Source organism: Leopardus geoffroyi, chromosome B2, assembly GCF_018350155.1.
Source record: "Leopardus geoffroyi isolate Oge1 chromosome B2, O.geoffroyi_Oge1_pat1.0, whole genome shotgun sequence".
Lineage (NCBI taxonomy): Eukaryota > Metazoa > Chordata > Mammalia > Carnivora > Felidae > Leopardus > Leopardus geoffroyi.
In genome coordinates this window covers 23,832,805-23,849,530 of record NC_059332.1, presented here as the reverse complement: position 1 = coordinate 23,849,530, position 16,726 = coordinate 23,832,805, and the positions used below count along the sequence as shown (strand labels likewise).

Here is a 16,726-nt window from a genome sequence, read left to right as displayed (position 1 = left end):
TTTTTTCTAGGGTTACCATTATATATATTGTAAAAGAAAATATGACTTCCAAGGTAATGAAAAAAATGACAATATTTTTTTTTAAGTTCTCAATCAATCTGAAACAAATTGATGATGGGGGAGAAAAGAAATATACAACCAGCAGGATAAATAGAAAATACTGATTATTATGATAGTACAATAATATTACTACACATATCAGTAATTTCCTTAAAGGTAAATGGACTGAATGCCCCAATTAAAGAACAAAGACTGTCATACTGGATTTTTAAAAAAATTGCTGTTTCTAAGAGGCATATCAAAAATATAATGATCCAGAAACTTTAAAAACACAAAGATGGAAAAAGATTTATCTATCATACAAACACAAATCAAAAGGAAGTTGGTTATAGATATCTTAATATCAGGTAAAGTAGACTTAAAAGTCTACTAGTATTAATAATACTAATATGAGGGGCGCCCAGGTGGCTCAGTCAGTTGAATGTCCGACTTCGGCTTAGGGCATGATCTCACAGTTCATGAGTTTGAGCCCCGCGTCAGGCTCTGTGCTGGCAGCTCAGAGCCTGGAGCCTGCTTCAGAGTCTGTGTCTCCCTCTCTCTCTGCCCCATCCCCACTTATGCTCTGTCTGTCTCTGTCTTAAAAATAAACATTTTAAAAAATGAATATGAATTCATACTAGTACATTGATGTATTAATATACCACTTATTAATATATTAATGTATGCTGGTATATGACTATATTCATACTAGTATTATTAATATACTAGCATTAATTAATTATACAAAAGTATTATTAGTATCTTTATAATAACAAGATGCTTCATTTAGCAGGTAGATATAATAGTTTAAACCTGTATGTACCTAATAATTAGCTTCGAAATATATAAAGCAAGAACTAACTGAACTAAAAAGACCTAGACAAATTACCAATCATATTGGGAGATTTGAACACATCCATTCCAGTAACTGACAAAGGATTTGAACAACATAAATAGCAGAACAGCATAAATAGTAAACTGAAATATATAGATATAAATATATCTCCATTTATAAGAATATATTATCCTATACATTAATGTATATTTATATATAAAACATATTACTATTACTATATTACTATACTATTACTGTATTACTATTTACATTTAATACATATTTGTATTAATATGTAAATAATATAATATTTAATTTACAATATATAGATTATTATATAATTTATATGATAACTTATATAAGTTTTATATATAAATAACACTGCACATAACAACTGCAAAATACAGTCTTTTGAAGTACCATATAGAAAATTAGGATATTTGGGACACAAAATAAGTCTCAACAAATTTCAAAGGATTGAAATTCTACAGCTCATGTTTTTTTTTTTACTACAATTCAATTAAACCAGAAATGGAATAACAAAAAATAACTAGAAAATCCCCATATTTTCTAATGATACTCCTAATAATCCACAAGTCATAGAAGAAACCACAATGGAAACAAATATATTTTGAAGAAATGATAATGAAAATGTAAAATATCAAGACCTGTGGGTTACAGTGTAATTTTTAGATTTAAATACATACATTTGAACTGAAAGACAAAGTCATTTAAAGAAATTAGAAAAATAACAATAAATAAAACCCAAATTAAACAAGAAATTATAATGGTAGGAGCATAACAAAATAGAATAGACACTTCCAAAACAGAGAATCAAAATGTCCAAAATCAATATTTTCAAGACTGATAGATTAATACAGCTCTGACAAGACTGATAAAGAAAAAGAGAAGTTACACATAATTTGAAAAATGGAAATGGGACATTACTACAGACCCTACCCATATTAAAATTTTCTGAGCAATTTTATGCCATCAGATTTGAAAATATAAAGTGGATACATTGACATAGAAAGAAACCTGAATATTCATTTATTAAACTTGAATCTATAAAAGAGGATTAAAGAGTACACTTATGATGAGCACTGAGTAATGTGCAAAATTGTTGAATCATTATGTTGTACACCTGAAACTACTATAACATTGTATGTTAATTATACTTCAAATGAAAAAAAAGAAAAAAATTGAATCCATAATTTAAAGCCTTCCAACAAGCATGCCCCAGGATCAGATGGTTTACAAGCAAATGCATACAGATAATAAAGGAAGAAATAATAGCATTCATATACAAACCAAAAATTGAAAAAGAGGAAATGTATACCAATTCCTCTTATGAGACATACATAACTTGATATCAAAACCCAACAAGGACATAAGAAAGGAAAATTTCAGGGGCGCCTGGGTGGCGCAGTCGGTTAAGCGTCCGACTTCAGCCAGGTCACGATCTTGCGGTCCGTGAGTTCGAGCCCCGCGTCAGGCTCTGGGCTGATGGCTCAGAGCCTGGAGCTTGTTTCCGATTCTGTGTCTCCCTCTCTCTCTGCCCCTCCCCTGTTCATGCTCTCTCTCTCTCTGTCCCAAAAATAAATAAACGTTGAAAAAAAAAAAAAAAAAAAGGAAAATTTCAGGCCAACTTTTCTCATAAATATAGATTCAAAATCCTAAACACATTATTAGCATAACAAATTTAGCAATTTATAAAAAGGATAATGCATCAAAACCAAATGTGGCTTATTCCAGAAAAGTCAAATTAGTTTAAAATTAAAAACAATATAAATCAACATGTTTACAAAACGAAGGAATAAAATCATATGATCATTTCAATAGATGACAAAATTCCATATCCATTCATGATTTAATAAAACTTCTTGAAAATTGGTAGTATAGCGGCACCTGGGTGGCTCAGTCGGTTGAGTATCTGACTTCAATTCAGGTCATGATCTCACAGTCATGGGTTTGAGCCCTGTGTTGGCTCTGTGCTGAAAGCTCAGAGCCTGGAGCCTGCTTCTGATTCTGTGTCTCCCTCTATCTCTGCCCCTCCCCACTTGCTCTCTCTCTCTTTCTCTCAAAAATAAAATAAAAGCATTAAAAAATTATTAAGAAATAAAATTAGTACTAAAAAGGAACTTCTTTAATCTAGTTAAATATGAATACAAAATTACTTTAGCAGTTATCATTTCTAATGGTGAAAATTTTCCCTTTGTAATAAAACTCAGGAAAAGATGTTCACTATCACCATTTCTATTTAATGTTGCAATGAAGATCTTAAAGGCAGTGTCAGTAACTTCATGGGCATACTGAATAGGTGTTGGCATCAGCAAAGTGTTCACCAGAAATTTATTTTGAAATAATTTGGTATCTTAAAAAAAAGGATCAAAATTAATGCAAAAGTACAATAATTCCCTAACTACTCTGTCCCAACCACTTATTCTTTATAGAGCCATGCTTTTAAAAATACTGATCAGATTATTGTTTACAACACCAAGGACATTGTCATGACCCACAAAACACAGCTGCTTCTTAATCCCATTATATGTCCCTTCCCTCTGCGATCCAGCCCCACCAGCTTTTTTCAGATTCTTCAAGATGGACTTTTTAAACATCTAGGCTTTTGCACAAGCTTTTTTTTTTCCCCCAGACTGGGACCATCTCTACCATCCTCTTAACCTAGTTCTTCTTTCGGACTTTAGCTCACTACTTTAGGTATAACCTAATCAAAACCTAAAGATATCCCAATAGCCATCAGCATATTAGCATCCACATCTTGCTTTCTAAGATGATTCTTCACTAAAAGGAACCACAACTTCTTGGGAAAATGGCTGATTCTAGAACTGTAGCAGAAAATACACAAGATGAGTCTGGAGCATCTAATAATGTCAGAAAGTAAGGAATTGGTCATACACACATACATAAACACCCCAACCGTGATCAGGGTATGTCAAAGGGGCACAGGAGCCCTAATGGTCAAAGCTAGAACAGTCAGAGTAACACAATAAATGAAGAAGTACAGCTTGTAATCCTAAGTATAAAATAAATATCCATGAGTCCATATTAATAGAAATGATTGAATAAATTAATAAGTAACAAGTCTCCTGCACAGAATTCCAAATAATTTTTGTAGATAGTCTGACCACAAGGAGGAGGAGGAGGATAGCTCCTCATTCCTTAATGTGGGCTTCCCATTGTTACCCCTTTCCAAACAGTGGAGAATAGAAAGGGGTGGGGGGAGAGCAACTTTATAGTGGAGAAACCTGCCAAACACTACTTTAGCCAGGCAATCAAGGTCAACATCAACAGTGATAAATCATGTTGATAGTACATACCTTTGATATGATGTGATGAGAAAGGCATTTTTACTTCTGTGGTCTTCCTCTCAAAAACATATAACCCCAGTCAAGAAAAACGTCAGACAAATCCCAGTTGAGGGATACTCTGCAAGATATTCAACGAGTACTCATCAAAACTGTCAAGGTCATCAAAAAGAAGGAAAATCTGAGAAACTGTCACAGCTAACAGGAACCTAAGGAGATAAAGTCACAAAATGTAATAGGGTGTCCTGAATGAGATCCTGGAGCAGAAAACAGACATCACGTAAAAAGTATGGAAATCTGAATAAAGTAATGACTTTAGTTAATAGTAATGCATTAGTATTGGCCTCATTAATTGTGATAAGTATACTACACTAATGTAAGATGTTAATAGTAGGGGAGGGGCGCCTGGGTGTCTCAGTTGGTTGAGCATCCAACTCTTGATTTCAGCTCAGGTCATGATCCTAAGGTTGTAGGGTTGAGCCTTGCCTCCAGCTCTGCTTTGCAATTTTTCTGTAAATATAAATAATTCATTTTTAAAAATTTACAAAAACAACTAAATAAACCCTGAATACTGAATGGAGTATAGTATACTCCCTACCTTCCGTAAATTATTCAAAAATCTGCCAAATATTGGCTTGAATATAGAAATATTACTCTTAAGCTGGGGAGTGGGTACAAAGGTTTTTGTTGTATCCTCTAATGTCATTTTGAAAGTTTAATATTCTATTTTTTTATGTTAAATTATAAAGCAATTACATGGAAGTTGGGATGTTGATTCTCCCATGATGGATACTTAGATGCTTTTTTTTAGGTATCATATTATTTGAAAATAATTTTTCAATGATCCTGCTTTGCTGGTATCTAAATATGTCTAGAGTACCCATGGGGTAATGGACACTGCCTTTGGGGGAGCAACAGACCAGACTCATCTCCAGGTCATATGTGCTCACAGTGTCCTGCAATTTTTCGAGATTTATAATTGAGACTTTTTACTTGCTAATTTAATGTCTATCCATCCCAGTAGAGTATCAGCTGCCTGATATCAGGGATGATTGTATATACCTTGTTTAACAAGGGGTCTGGCATACAATAAGTGGTCAATAAATATTTATTGGGTGGATGAGTGACTTTAACTTAATGGTTCAAAGCTCAGGCCCTAGATTTACCCGGGCCTGAGTATGAATTTCAGTTTCCCCACTTACTAGGAACCAGGCCAATAATAGTGCCTATTCCAAAAAGTGCTTTATGGATGGATGTGATTGCTTACGGTTCTTTGCAAATGTTAGCTATAATTTTTATTTGGTGCCTGTTGAATTAAAAAGGTTAATATTTGTAAAGTGCTGATAACAGTTCCCAGAACAGGGTAAGTGCTTCTTGTTTGTATTTATTTTTTTTTAAATATTACTGTTGACCAAATTAAACTGCATTCACTTTTTGTAGTCTGTTAGCAATAGTCTTTGGAAATGTGTTCATATTCTTTGGAAAGAAAATGCCTAAATCTGTACTATAAATCCTCATTAGTTCAAAATATATTACTCTAGAGTATGTGATAATTCAGAAAGGAAACTGGTCCAAACACCTTTGTAGTATTTATGGAGAAATAATTTGTACTACAAAAAAGGGATCACTAAACCATTTAAGAAAATGGTTTTAGAACACTTTGGCAATACCATTCATATATAATGAGCAACCCAACTATGGAGGGGTTTAACTTTGGTTTTCAAAATTTTTTATCTGGATCAAAATGTAAGGAACATATTTTACATTATGACCTAGTATGTGTGTGTATGCATTATGACCTAGTATGTGTGTGTATGCATGTATGTGTATATATATTATGTGTATATATATTATGTGTATATATATAAATATGTATGTGTACATAATAGAAACATAGAGTAATGAATGCATTCTGATCCTTCTTCCAAGCCCATTCCATTCTATCCATTCCATTTTGTCTCATTTTAAAAATACTACTCAAGATCTCCTAAAATGATCTAAAGATCCGCTAATGGTTTAAAATCTGTGGCTTGATAAAAAACAACAACAAAGAATCAAACAAAACTATTCTAAACCACTGCTTCTCAAACTTTAGCATGTATCAGAATCACCTAGAAGACTTATTAAACAGATTTCTGGGGTGCCAGAGAATTTGTATTTCTGACAAGTTTCAGATTGAGTCTGTTGCTACTGGTCTGGGGACCACAGTTTGAAACCTTTGTACTAGCCGATGCCAGTGATTGAAAAAACCAAGCACCAATACATGTTTCTGTATGCTTGTGTGGTCGCAGCTTTACTTTTGAATTCATTTTGGATCTCTTATCTTTGCTTTAGATTTTAGTCCTGTTCTAGACCTGGGCTAATTTTGGTGGGCTGGGTGTTTCTGTTGTCTTTATCAGCCAGGATGTCCACACTCATCTTCTGCTTAGTGGCTCTCTCTTATTGATAATCTCTCTCTAGAAAGGGCCAGAAGATAATGAGGTTACTGGGATGGTCTTAGTTGAATGACAAACATAATTATCCATCACAATAATTAAAGGGACATTTACCTTTGGTGCTTTTTTTTAAAAATCCAAAATGAATTAGTTACTTCCCTGGTAAAAAGTCAACCAGAAGGTCATGCCAGTACCTCAAGGCTGTTTGCTTTTTATGACTTTTGGTCATTTTCTTTCTCCAGAAGATGGGGTAACGATGACGTTATGAACGAAAACTTTCTCAATCTTGATTACTTCAGTCAAATACATATTACAAGGATTCTTTTGGTAGAATCAGCATTAGCTATATAGAAAAAGGAACAACAATTAAACACTAAATCTAGTTGAGAAAGAAAAGGACCCTTAGTTGTGCATTGATGAGGTTTAGGCAATGGCGGAACCTGAACTTAAGAGGAAATTGGTGAAATCAGATGTGAAGAAGTCTCTGAATTAATATCACTAGGGCAGAGATTATTGGGTGGCATTGGGCCAGGAAACAGCAGTGTGGCAGCTGGATTAGATACCAGACAGAATAATACCTGTGACGACCAAGATGGATGCAGGGAGCAAGAGGCTGCCAGTTGAAATGGGAAAATTGATTATTTGGCCAGGGGAGGAAGCAGCAGCTGAAGTCAAGAATCAGAGATTATTGGTTGTCCAGAAGAGAAAAAGGACACTGGTATCAAATTTAAGCTTTCAAGAAAGGAAGAACTGGTTGGCTCCAAGTTCAGAGACGGGCCTAGCATCTGAATTCATCTTGTGACTGGTTCTCTCTGTTGCTCCCTTTTGCTTCTCAGGCTTGAAATTTTCTTACTTTCTTTTGGTAGGTGATTGAGATAGGAATTTCCCCAAGTTTTGTGGAATGAATGTTCTATAACAAGAACAGTATTTAATTTCTCTTTGGCTACAGTGTGCATAAACAAACAAACTCACTTCTTCATAAAAACCAGTTAAATTTGGGGTTTTGGAGGAGGTAGCCAAGATGCTTTTGGGGTGCAAAACTGATGAAGGGAATCATTATCAGCTTTTCTACAGCCACCCAACCTGCCTTTGGCCTCTTTTGTCTTTCCAGTCCCATCCCCCATTCCCTCTAGGGAGCCTGGGAATTCAAATGTAGATGAAATGTAGATTCTTGGGAGAATGGAAGAAGCGACTGGTTGGTCGGTTGAATGGGAAAAGGGGAGACCCTCTAATTTGAGATTAGTCATTTTTAGGCTGAGATGGAAAATGGCTTCCACTCTGGATCTGAAGAGTCTTCGCTTGAGTGGTGCTGATAGTCAATTACCAATTCAGATAAATTTGGAAAAGGAGTAAACTGATTTATGTTGGTCTCCACCACTGGCTCAAAGTCAGGTAAGAGCTGAAGCTTATTGCCGATAGATGTGTATTTTAACTGCGTATGTATGTCATCTCACTTTTTGACCACTTCTGTAATCCATGAGATTTATGTATATTACTAGAACATACTATTGTGCTGCATATATTTTTGGTACAATGCAGATATCTTTCTTGATGTGTTTTGGGGATGTGATTTCACTTTTATTCTCAATTCACTGAGAAAGTACTTTCACAGCACCCACACACGTGGTCATGGTAACTACTGTAAGACTTCACTATTTCAAAGAAGGTGGTATAAATTCAAAGCCATTATATGGTCTTGGATGTATTTACTTCTGTTATGAGCACCGATAAATGATTATATGGTAAAATGAACGAAGAAAGCAGAATTTGCTTAAAAGTAAGACAGTTTGAACTAATTGAGGTAAAATATATACATAAGCAAAATAGCATTCAGTAAACTGATGGGTGTTTTCTGTGGAGGACAGATGAGAAGGAACAAAGTGGACAGTTGAAAATTTGCTCAAGTTCTCAGTCACTGGTTGGATATTAGTACTGGTCTCCTTTGCCAGTGTTCTTAATTATCATGGAAAGCAACTAATTGTTGGAGGAGAGAGGTAGCTGGAGCTGAGCTTAGGAGAAAGGCTTACTCTCGCTTTGTTGTGGAGGTGACTTCTACCCAGTGGTTATTGTTTTAATATTGATGACTAATCACAGCAGCATAAATAATCCAGGCCATCAGAATTAAAGGTCCCTATAAATTGGTTTTTTGGAGTTACCTTTTTTTAAATTGTAATTCCTCCCTCCTCTTTTTCTCCACATTGACGGACGTCATCTTAGCACTATGATTTTATATATATATATATATATGTGTGTGTGTGTGTGTGTGTGTATATATATATATACATATATATATATATATGAAATGTACTAGCTCAATATATCTGAGTATGGTTGTTGTGGACGTCTTTCTATCCTTGTTTCTTCCCCCTCTCCCCTTGGTAATGGTGGTTGTATTGGAGACTTTGAAGACAGTGTATTTAACATTACAGACCACTAAGCACACGGTGGAGCAACTTGTGAGTGCTTAAATTCTGTTTTGATGGTGGCAGTAATTAGGGTGGTGGCCATGAGAGAAGAAAAAGTGTTTATTTTTATATTTCTATTAACCTATCATTGCACATGGGTTTACATGTAAGATGTGTCTGTTCACTTTATATTGAGGATCTCGTTTTTATTTGTATTTTCTTATGTTTGTGTGATTTTTAACCATCTCCTGCAAATCTGGGTACTTGCAGTACCGGCGGTGTGTGTGCGGTAATTGCTTTGAGACTTCACAGATTATATATGAAGTCCTAGTCCTTGCCTTCAGGGAACTTACAACTGTCGTTGATGAATTTGTGTGGTGAGAAAGACAATAATTAAATGCAGCAGATAATGGAAATGTTAAGGGGGAGGAAAGAGAAACAAATATTTGGAGAAGGCAGAGAGAATCTGGCTGGGCCATCAGGGAAAGAGGCAGAGCTTGAGAGCTCCTTAGCAGGTAAAGGAGGTCAGCCATTAATTTGTGATTCTGTTGTCAAAGCATTGATAATGGAAGTTGGATGTGTGGGTGTAAAACTTTATTGCGAACGTTGGAATTCCAACTCTTTGAATAAAAACTTATTTCGTATGTAAAGAATGGAGCTAGGGCTGGAGAGTCAAATTTGCAGATGAGATCTGGTAGAAGGTCACAGCCTAGAAATGGGTGTGCGAGGAAAAGTGGACAAACAGTTAAAACAGTAAGATGAGCCGTTCAATGGGGGCACGCCTGAGGGCTTCAAGAGCCGCTGAAGACGGGAGTGGCGTATTGTCCTGGAAGGCAGAAGGCTATGCTTTTGAGGTGACGTCGGAGCTGGAGTGTAAGGTTGAAAGGGAGCGTTCCGGGCCCAGGAAATTGCAGGTAGAGACACGGCGTGAAAAGAATGTTGACTGGACTTTAAGTGACTTAAGGGCAAGCGCTGTGCTCCTTCCCGGGAGTGGGGAGGGCAGGAAACTCAGCGGGGTCTGTGAAAAGCCCTGTGGTTGTTAAACTGTGTGTTTGGGGCCCAATTGAATTGGTTTTTAAGAAGTAAAGTGATGGGAGGAGCCTGGTGAGTGGGAGGTCGGTTAGGAACCAGCGCTAGATAGAGCACCAGGGAGGCAGTGGCAGCAGAGGACCCTTTGGGGAAAATGTAGACTCCAGTGTGCCTTCCAGGTGCAGGGGGTGGGGAGAGAATGTGAAACGATGTTTACGTAGTGTCCCGTGGAGAAGTTCGGGAGGACAGTTTGAAGTTGCTGGCTCTTTGGGCGAGTCGAGCCAGTAAGCCCCTTCCTCATTCCGCACGGATGGAGACACGTCCAGTCTCCCGGCAGGTGTGTCCTGGGAGCTAGCCAGGCGGGCCGTCCCCACTTTGCCCATCTCTCTTAAGAAGTGTTGGAAGTGTCAGCCCATAGCTGTTCTGACCGCGAGGGCCTGTCGTTTTAGTCGTCCACGCCGTTCCCCCCATTGACAGCTTCGTTCCATTAGAACCCAGACCTCTCAGAGCCCAGATTCTGGCCCCTCCTCCCAGCTCCCCTTCCGAGGAGGTGGACGCTCCAAGAGGAACAGGGAGGCCTGGCGTGGGGGAAGCTGCGGGCAGAGTGGAGGCAGCCGCGCCCTCGCGCCGCCCTCGACTCCGCCGGGCTCCCGCCCCCGGCTCCCACCCCGGCCTGCCGCCCAGCTAGCGTGCCCGGAGCGCTCCGGGCCACACGGCGGGGCTTCTGGTTCGGGCTCCGGGTCTTGACGGCTGCCGAGGGGGAGGCGGGCACGTGTTAGGGCGGGGGGTTCCACCTGGCCACGCCGCCCGCCCTTTGCGGGCCGGCCTGGTCCCGGACGGGCGTCCGCGTTGGGCGCACGGAGCAGGGAGCTCTGCGCTCTGTGGGAGGCCGAGCATTTGGCGACCCGGCCGCGGCCGTCGGGGCAGTGGGCTCCGGACGCGGGAAGCTCGCTCCCACGGCCCCCTGCCCAACTTCGGGCCCGCCAGTGCCTGCCCCAGTGTGCACCGCCGCCGTCGCCTCGACCTTCGAGGCCCTCAGTCCCGCCCAGCCCGGGTCCCGGCACCCACGTCGAGGCGGGCAGGCGGACAGCGCCGCAGCCGGGTCCGACCCCCGCGAGGGGACTTGGAGAAGTCGGGGCCCCGCCCACCGCTCCCCGCGGCCCCGCCCACGCCTCGCCTCGGCCCCGCCCACCGCTCTCTGGCTCCTCCCCTTCCTGCCGGCTTGCTCTCGGCGGCAGCCCGCCCGCCTCGGCCCGGAGCGGAGCCCACTGCTCCCCTCAGCCGCCCCGCCCCGCCGGCCTCCCCGCCCCTCCCGCGCGGGCGGTCCGAAAACCCGGAGCGCGGGAGCGCGGCTCCGCCGGGCCCGGGCGGCCGCACTGGGCATGCTCAGTAGCCGGGGCAGGTTTTTTGGTCGCAAGTAGGAAGCTTTTTGCACTACACCGGAGAGGGGGAGCCACGGAGCCAGCCGCGCCGCCGTGCACCGCCGCCGCGCCCGCCCCAGCCCGGCCCGGCCCCGCGGCGGGGCGCGATGAGCCCGAGCCCGAGCCGGCCCGCCGGGGAGTGAGCGCGGGGCGCGGAGGGCGCGTTGCGCAGCTGCTCCTGCGCACAACCCCGCCGCCGCCGCCGCCGGCCCGCACTGGCAGTGAGTGTGAGAGGCTCGTCCGTGCTGAGCTCCCGGCGCCGGGAGCGGGAGCAGGAAGCGCAGGCCACGCAGGGACCCAACTGAAACAAAGTGTCGGCCGCCCGGCGGCGGCGGCGCCTCGCCCCGACCCTGCCCCTCCCGCCCGCCCGCAACTCCGCCGCCCACCATGGCTTCCGAGGAGCTGTACGAGGTACCTCCCCTCCCCCTCCCGGACCCTCGGGCCGCCCCCACCCCGCGCCGCCCCTCCCCGGCCCCGGCCCGGCCGCGTCCAGCCCGACGGCCCGGCTCCGCCGCGGGCGCCCGCCTCGCCCCCTCCCCCTCCGCGGCCGCAGTTTGCTGGACGGGAAATGTGTGCGAGGGGAGCCCGAGCCACGCTGCTCTGAGGGGCCCGGCGGGCGGGGGGGGCCTCCCCGGAGTTGTCGGGCTCCTGGGGGGGCTCCGGCCGTGGGGAAGTAGCGCTGACACCAGCGACTTGCTCAGACTGAGCCCAAAGTGTTCTTGGCGAGGGCAGTGGGTGTGAAGCCCCTGTTACCGCTTGGCGGGGTCTGTAGGCGGTGCGGGGGTGTTTTTCCTGTCCATTTAATAGAGCGTTTTGGAGAGGGTTTTGCCTCCGGTTTGGGGAGTGGGGCGCCGAAAGGAAGAGTGCAACTGTCTCGGCTCTGCTGCTAGCCAAAGCGATGCAAAATAACGCACCGAAAATGCTAAACGTTGACCACATGCTTTAATTAGGTTAGCATTGTGGCCAGAGCCAGGAAATTTAAATTTAACGCTGATACACCGTCATTCATTTGCGCCGCAGCGTTGCAAGTAAGAAAGGGCACAATCAGAGCTGTAAGTTATGAACGAAGGGTTTGCCAGCTTCAACTTCAAGTTTTGGAGTTATCTGTTTAGATCTTTAGACATATTTTGTATGTCTCGGTGTAACTTCTTGACGTATTTCAAAGTAGACTTCCTGGGAGTACAGAAGCTTGGAAGGCTTTCTGTTCTTTTGGATAAATGACTTTCTGTTTATATGTATTTATAAATACATCTTTATGAGAGTCTTAAAACTTTTGGATACTCTTCTGGATTCACCTTTATGATGCGTTTAGGGACCTGGGTGTTTAGGGGCTTAAGTAAGCGTCTGTAACAAGTAGAGACCCAGCACCCTTGATGAACCTTAAGTACCAGGTGAACCTTCTGAGGTGTCTTCTGGGTGTCTTACTGCTCTTGGCATAGAACCACTCTGTTGCCAACAGATAGCCTTCTAGCAACTTTTTGTTGCTTTTTAAAAGCAAGTTTCCTGCAAAAGTTCTCAGGAGGAGGCTGCCTTCTGTAGAAATAATGGTGAGATTGTTACCTCCCCTTGCATTGTATGTGGTCAGTGTACCTTAGCTGGCACTGAAAACGTCCCGTTCTCTTCAACCATTTTACACATTAGCTGTGCCCTAGTGTATTCAAGATACTATCTTGGGTCATTTGGGTATGTAAAAGGGAAAAAAATCTCCCTGTCCTCAAGAAGTTTCCCTTTTAGGAAAGCAAGTGGTGTGCATGGGGAAGGTCCCTAAGCAGAAGTTAAGATAGATGCAGATCTTCCAGGCTGACATACAGTTGGGAAAGTACATATGAGGGGTTTTGGTTTCTACATTAGATTATTTCTTGCTGGCTTGGGTTTGTGTATTCATTCTTTATTATTTTTTGTGGTTATAAATACCTAATCATTTAATTCATTCCAATTGGTGTTTGGGTGGAGTAGCACCTTATACATAAGTTGTATCTTATGATCCTGAAGACATTTACCACTAGTGCATTGTGAACTAACTTTAGTTCTTTCTTTGTTTATTCATGTCTTCAGGTTTTCTAGTCACTACTTTTCTAGCAGAATTCATTTATAAGGAACATTTTGTTCAAAATTTGCATTCATTCTGCATGTTCATTGAATGTCAGCCCTATGGAAGTTCCGTAGGGAGATAGGCATAAGGTATGAGGATGGTTCGTTTCTTCAACATTTATTGGGGAAGAAATAAGTACATTGCAAAGAAATGATACATTTGCACAACTGACCTTTTGATTCTGGGTTTTGTTTTAGTTTTGAAAAAAAGCTATAGGAGTATAGTTGAAAGGAGAGTAAAAAAATATGATACTATTTTTTAGATAGGTGAGTTTGCTAACTTCTTTTCCTTTACTTGTAGGCAACACTATGACTCTGTGTCTGTATTACTATTGAAAGCTGATATGTGAAAGTTCTGTTTAGTGGTTGAGAGCCTGGATTTGGAGTCAGAAAACCTAGTTGTTGAATTCCAACTTTGTTACCTTGGGTAAATTACCTTCAAAGCTCAGTTTCCTCATCTGCAAAATTGGGATCAATACTCACCTTCAGAACTGTGAAGTTTACATGAAAAAAAAATGTAAATCATACTCTACAATTCCCACAGTGAACACTCAGTAAGTGATGGTTATTGTTCTATTTCAACTGATCTAACATGCCTCCCTAAGGCCTGGTTTTGTTTCTAAAGATAGAGAACTGTATTGTTTTGATCAAAGCAATATTACTTGTGAGGCAGTATGCAATTGTAAATAAATACTACAGTCTAACAGGCTATTTGACAAGGCTGGGGAGAACACTAAGATATTTTAGTAATAAGGTCATGGACATTATTAGTTGCCTTGTTTTATTCGGTTATGCCCAAATCAAAATAGAAGTTCCATGTTTGGTCTCAAATTCTACAATTCTGTAGGGATACATTGACAAAGGAGGAAGTTCAAAGTGTTGCTTCTTGAAGTAACATGGTATATAGTAAGAGCACCGGTTTGCAGAAGCTATGTGAACTTGGGTGAGTTATTTGATTGCTAAGCCTCTGTTTTGTCACCTAAAAAGAAATGAAAGAAATGAGCTCTCCAGGACTCAGCGCGTTGCCTGGTATGTGGCAATAGGTTCTTCGTAAGTGTTTAAAATAGTTATTGTGACCATGTTTGTGAATAAAAAATAAGGAAACAAGGTGGGGTGGAGCATCAGCCTTACAAAACTGGAAGAGCTTCTGTTGGAGATAAAAATGGATTTATTCCCTGTATTTCCAGCAGCTAGGATTAGGAAAGACAAATTTTTTACTTACTCATACTGAGCACTTCATAGCTTTCACAAAAAGACCAGCTTCCTTTAGATCAGGGGTCAACAAAGTTTATGTAAGGGACCAGGTAGTTGATATTTTAGACCCTGCATGCCATGTACTCTTTGTTGTGGTTACTTGGCTCTGCTGTTGTAGCGCAAAAGCAGTGGTAGACAGTACCTAAATGAATGAGTTATTTTCCAATAAATTGTTTATGGACAGTAAAATTCGAATTTCGTGTAATTTTTGCATGTCATAAAATATTCTTGACCCCCCCTCCCACCACTTAAAAATGTAAAAATCATTCTTAGCTCTTGGGTTTCACAAAAGCAGTGAGTGGGCTGGATTTCTTTTTCTAACCTGTGCTTTAGATGACCAGCTGCTCTGGAACTGAGATTGAGGCACCTGGAGGTGGAGTGTGGAGTAATGGAAGTCCTTCCAGCTGCAATCCCAGCTCTAGACTGGGTTCCACTCCTCCCTGCTATATAATGAAGGGAACGGCTGTGTGTCTTATGTAACTCTCTCTCCTGAACATTCTCATCAGTAACATGGGGACAATGATAACTACCTCAGAGGATTGTGAAGCTTACATGACATTAGAATGTAAAAGCAATTATAGTTGATAAAGTGCTATACCCAAGTGTTAAGTGATTATGTTATTCTAGGAAACATCTTTGTCTTCTTCCATTCTTTTGTTTTTAATGTTTATTCATTTTTGAGAGAGAGAGAGAGAGAGAGAGAGAGTGAGCAGGGGAGGAGCGGGAGAGAGGGAGACAAAGAATCTGAAGCAGCCTCCAGGCTCTGTCAACACAGAGCCCATCGCAGGGCTCGAACTCACAGACCGTGAGATCATGACCTGAGCTGAAGTCAGATGCTTAACCAACTAAGCCACCCACGCACCCCATATCTTCCATTCTTAATTAAAGAAAAAAAAACCCACCCAACTCTCAAACCTGAAACCAGACCTGTTTTCCTTTGATATTTGGGAATTGATATAATCCCAGTAATAAAAATTGATTATATCACCAAAGAAAACAGATGAAGAGGACTTTAATTTATCCAGTTGTCAAATAACCACCATAAGACTTTCTTTGTTCATGTGGGACTGAATAAGGAGTCAACACTGTAGTAAAATAGAGACACATCTCCTTCTGTGTATATCTTAATAATTCCTTTTTTCTCAGTGGATATGGGATCCCCCCACCTTGAGAATGATTATAATAGCTAATTTAAATTTTAGTAAGATTATAGCTAGTCCTAGCCTTCTGAGAAAATGTTTCTCCAACACATGCATATTCCAGTCTATCAAAAATGGAAGTAAGCTTTTAGGAATGAAGTTGTACCTGGCTTATAAAAATTTCTTAAAGTTGATTAGTTTGGAAGGATAATTGGGATTTGGGGGAAAGGTAAGTCTTTAGAATTTTTCTTATTACTTTGGGATGCGATTGCTCCTTTCTCCTATGCACCACAAGAATTTTATGTCCATTGACCAGAAGCACAGCTGTAAATAAAATGGAAGTCACAAAGATCAAGAGATGTTCCGTGGATGCTAAGTCTGCATCTGTTGTGTGTGTGTTGGCTCTTAGAAGAATGACCAAGAAAAAGAAGAGTTGTTTGACTTCTAGAGTTGATTGTGGGATAGTGAAGTCAAATGTGTATTTTGAAAATTAACACACTATCTTGAATGTGAATTGCTGAGAATGTTATTTATTTATTTGCCTAAACAACAACGTGGAGACCTGCCATGTGCTTTTCCTCTGAATTTTCTTTCAGTTCCTGTGTACAAGAGTAAGTCTTTTTCTGTTTTTGTTATAATATCTAAGAATTGTTGAATTTTTCTTCATGCTCTGTAATGATTTTAACCACCAGAGATATTTTTTGCGGTAATACCTAATTTGCCGTGTTCTGATTCACACTTTTGAATATCTG

At 41.1% G+C, this 16,726-nt stretch overlaps 1 protein-coding gene across 5 annotated transcripts in view; it reads left to right on the top strand.

Moving 5' to 3' along the window:
- The window catches only part of CDYL (chromodomain Y like), a 240,871-nt gene that overhangs the window by 45,791 nt on the left and 178,354 nt on the right, over window positions 1-16,726 (top strand). Inside the window, exon 1 of one of the 5 annotated variants that reach the window (XM_045497547.1) lies at window positions 11,501-11,901. The exons of 2 other annotated variants lie outside the window; for them this stretch is intronic. In XM_045497547.1, the coding sequence (XP_045353503.1) occupies window positions 11,878-11,901 (24 nt within the window). In that variant the 5' untranslated portion in view covers window positions 11,501-11,877. Of the gene's footprint in view, window positions 1-11,500; window positions 11,902-16,726 lie in introns of those variants that run through there. 2 more of the 5 variants (XM_045497550.1, XM_045497551.1) reach the window with 2 other exon arrangements.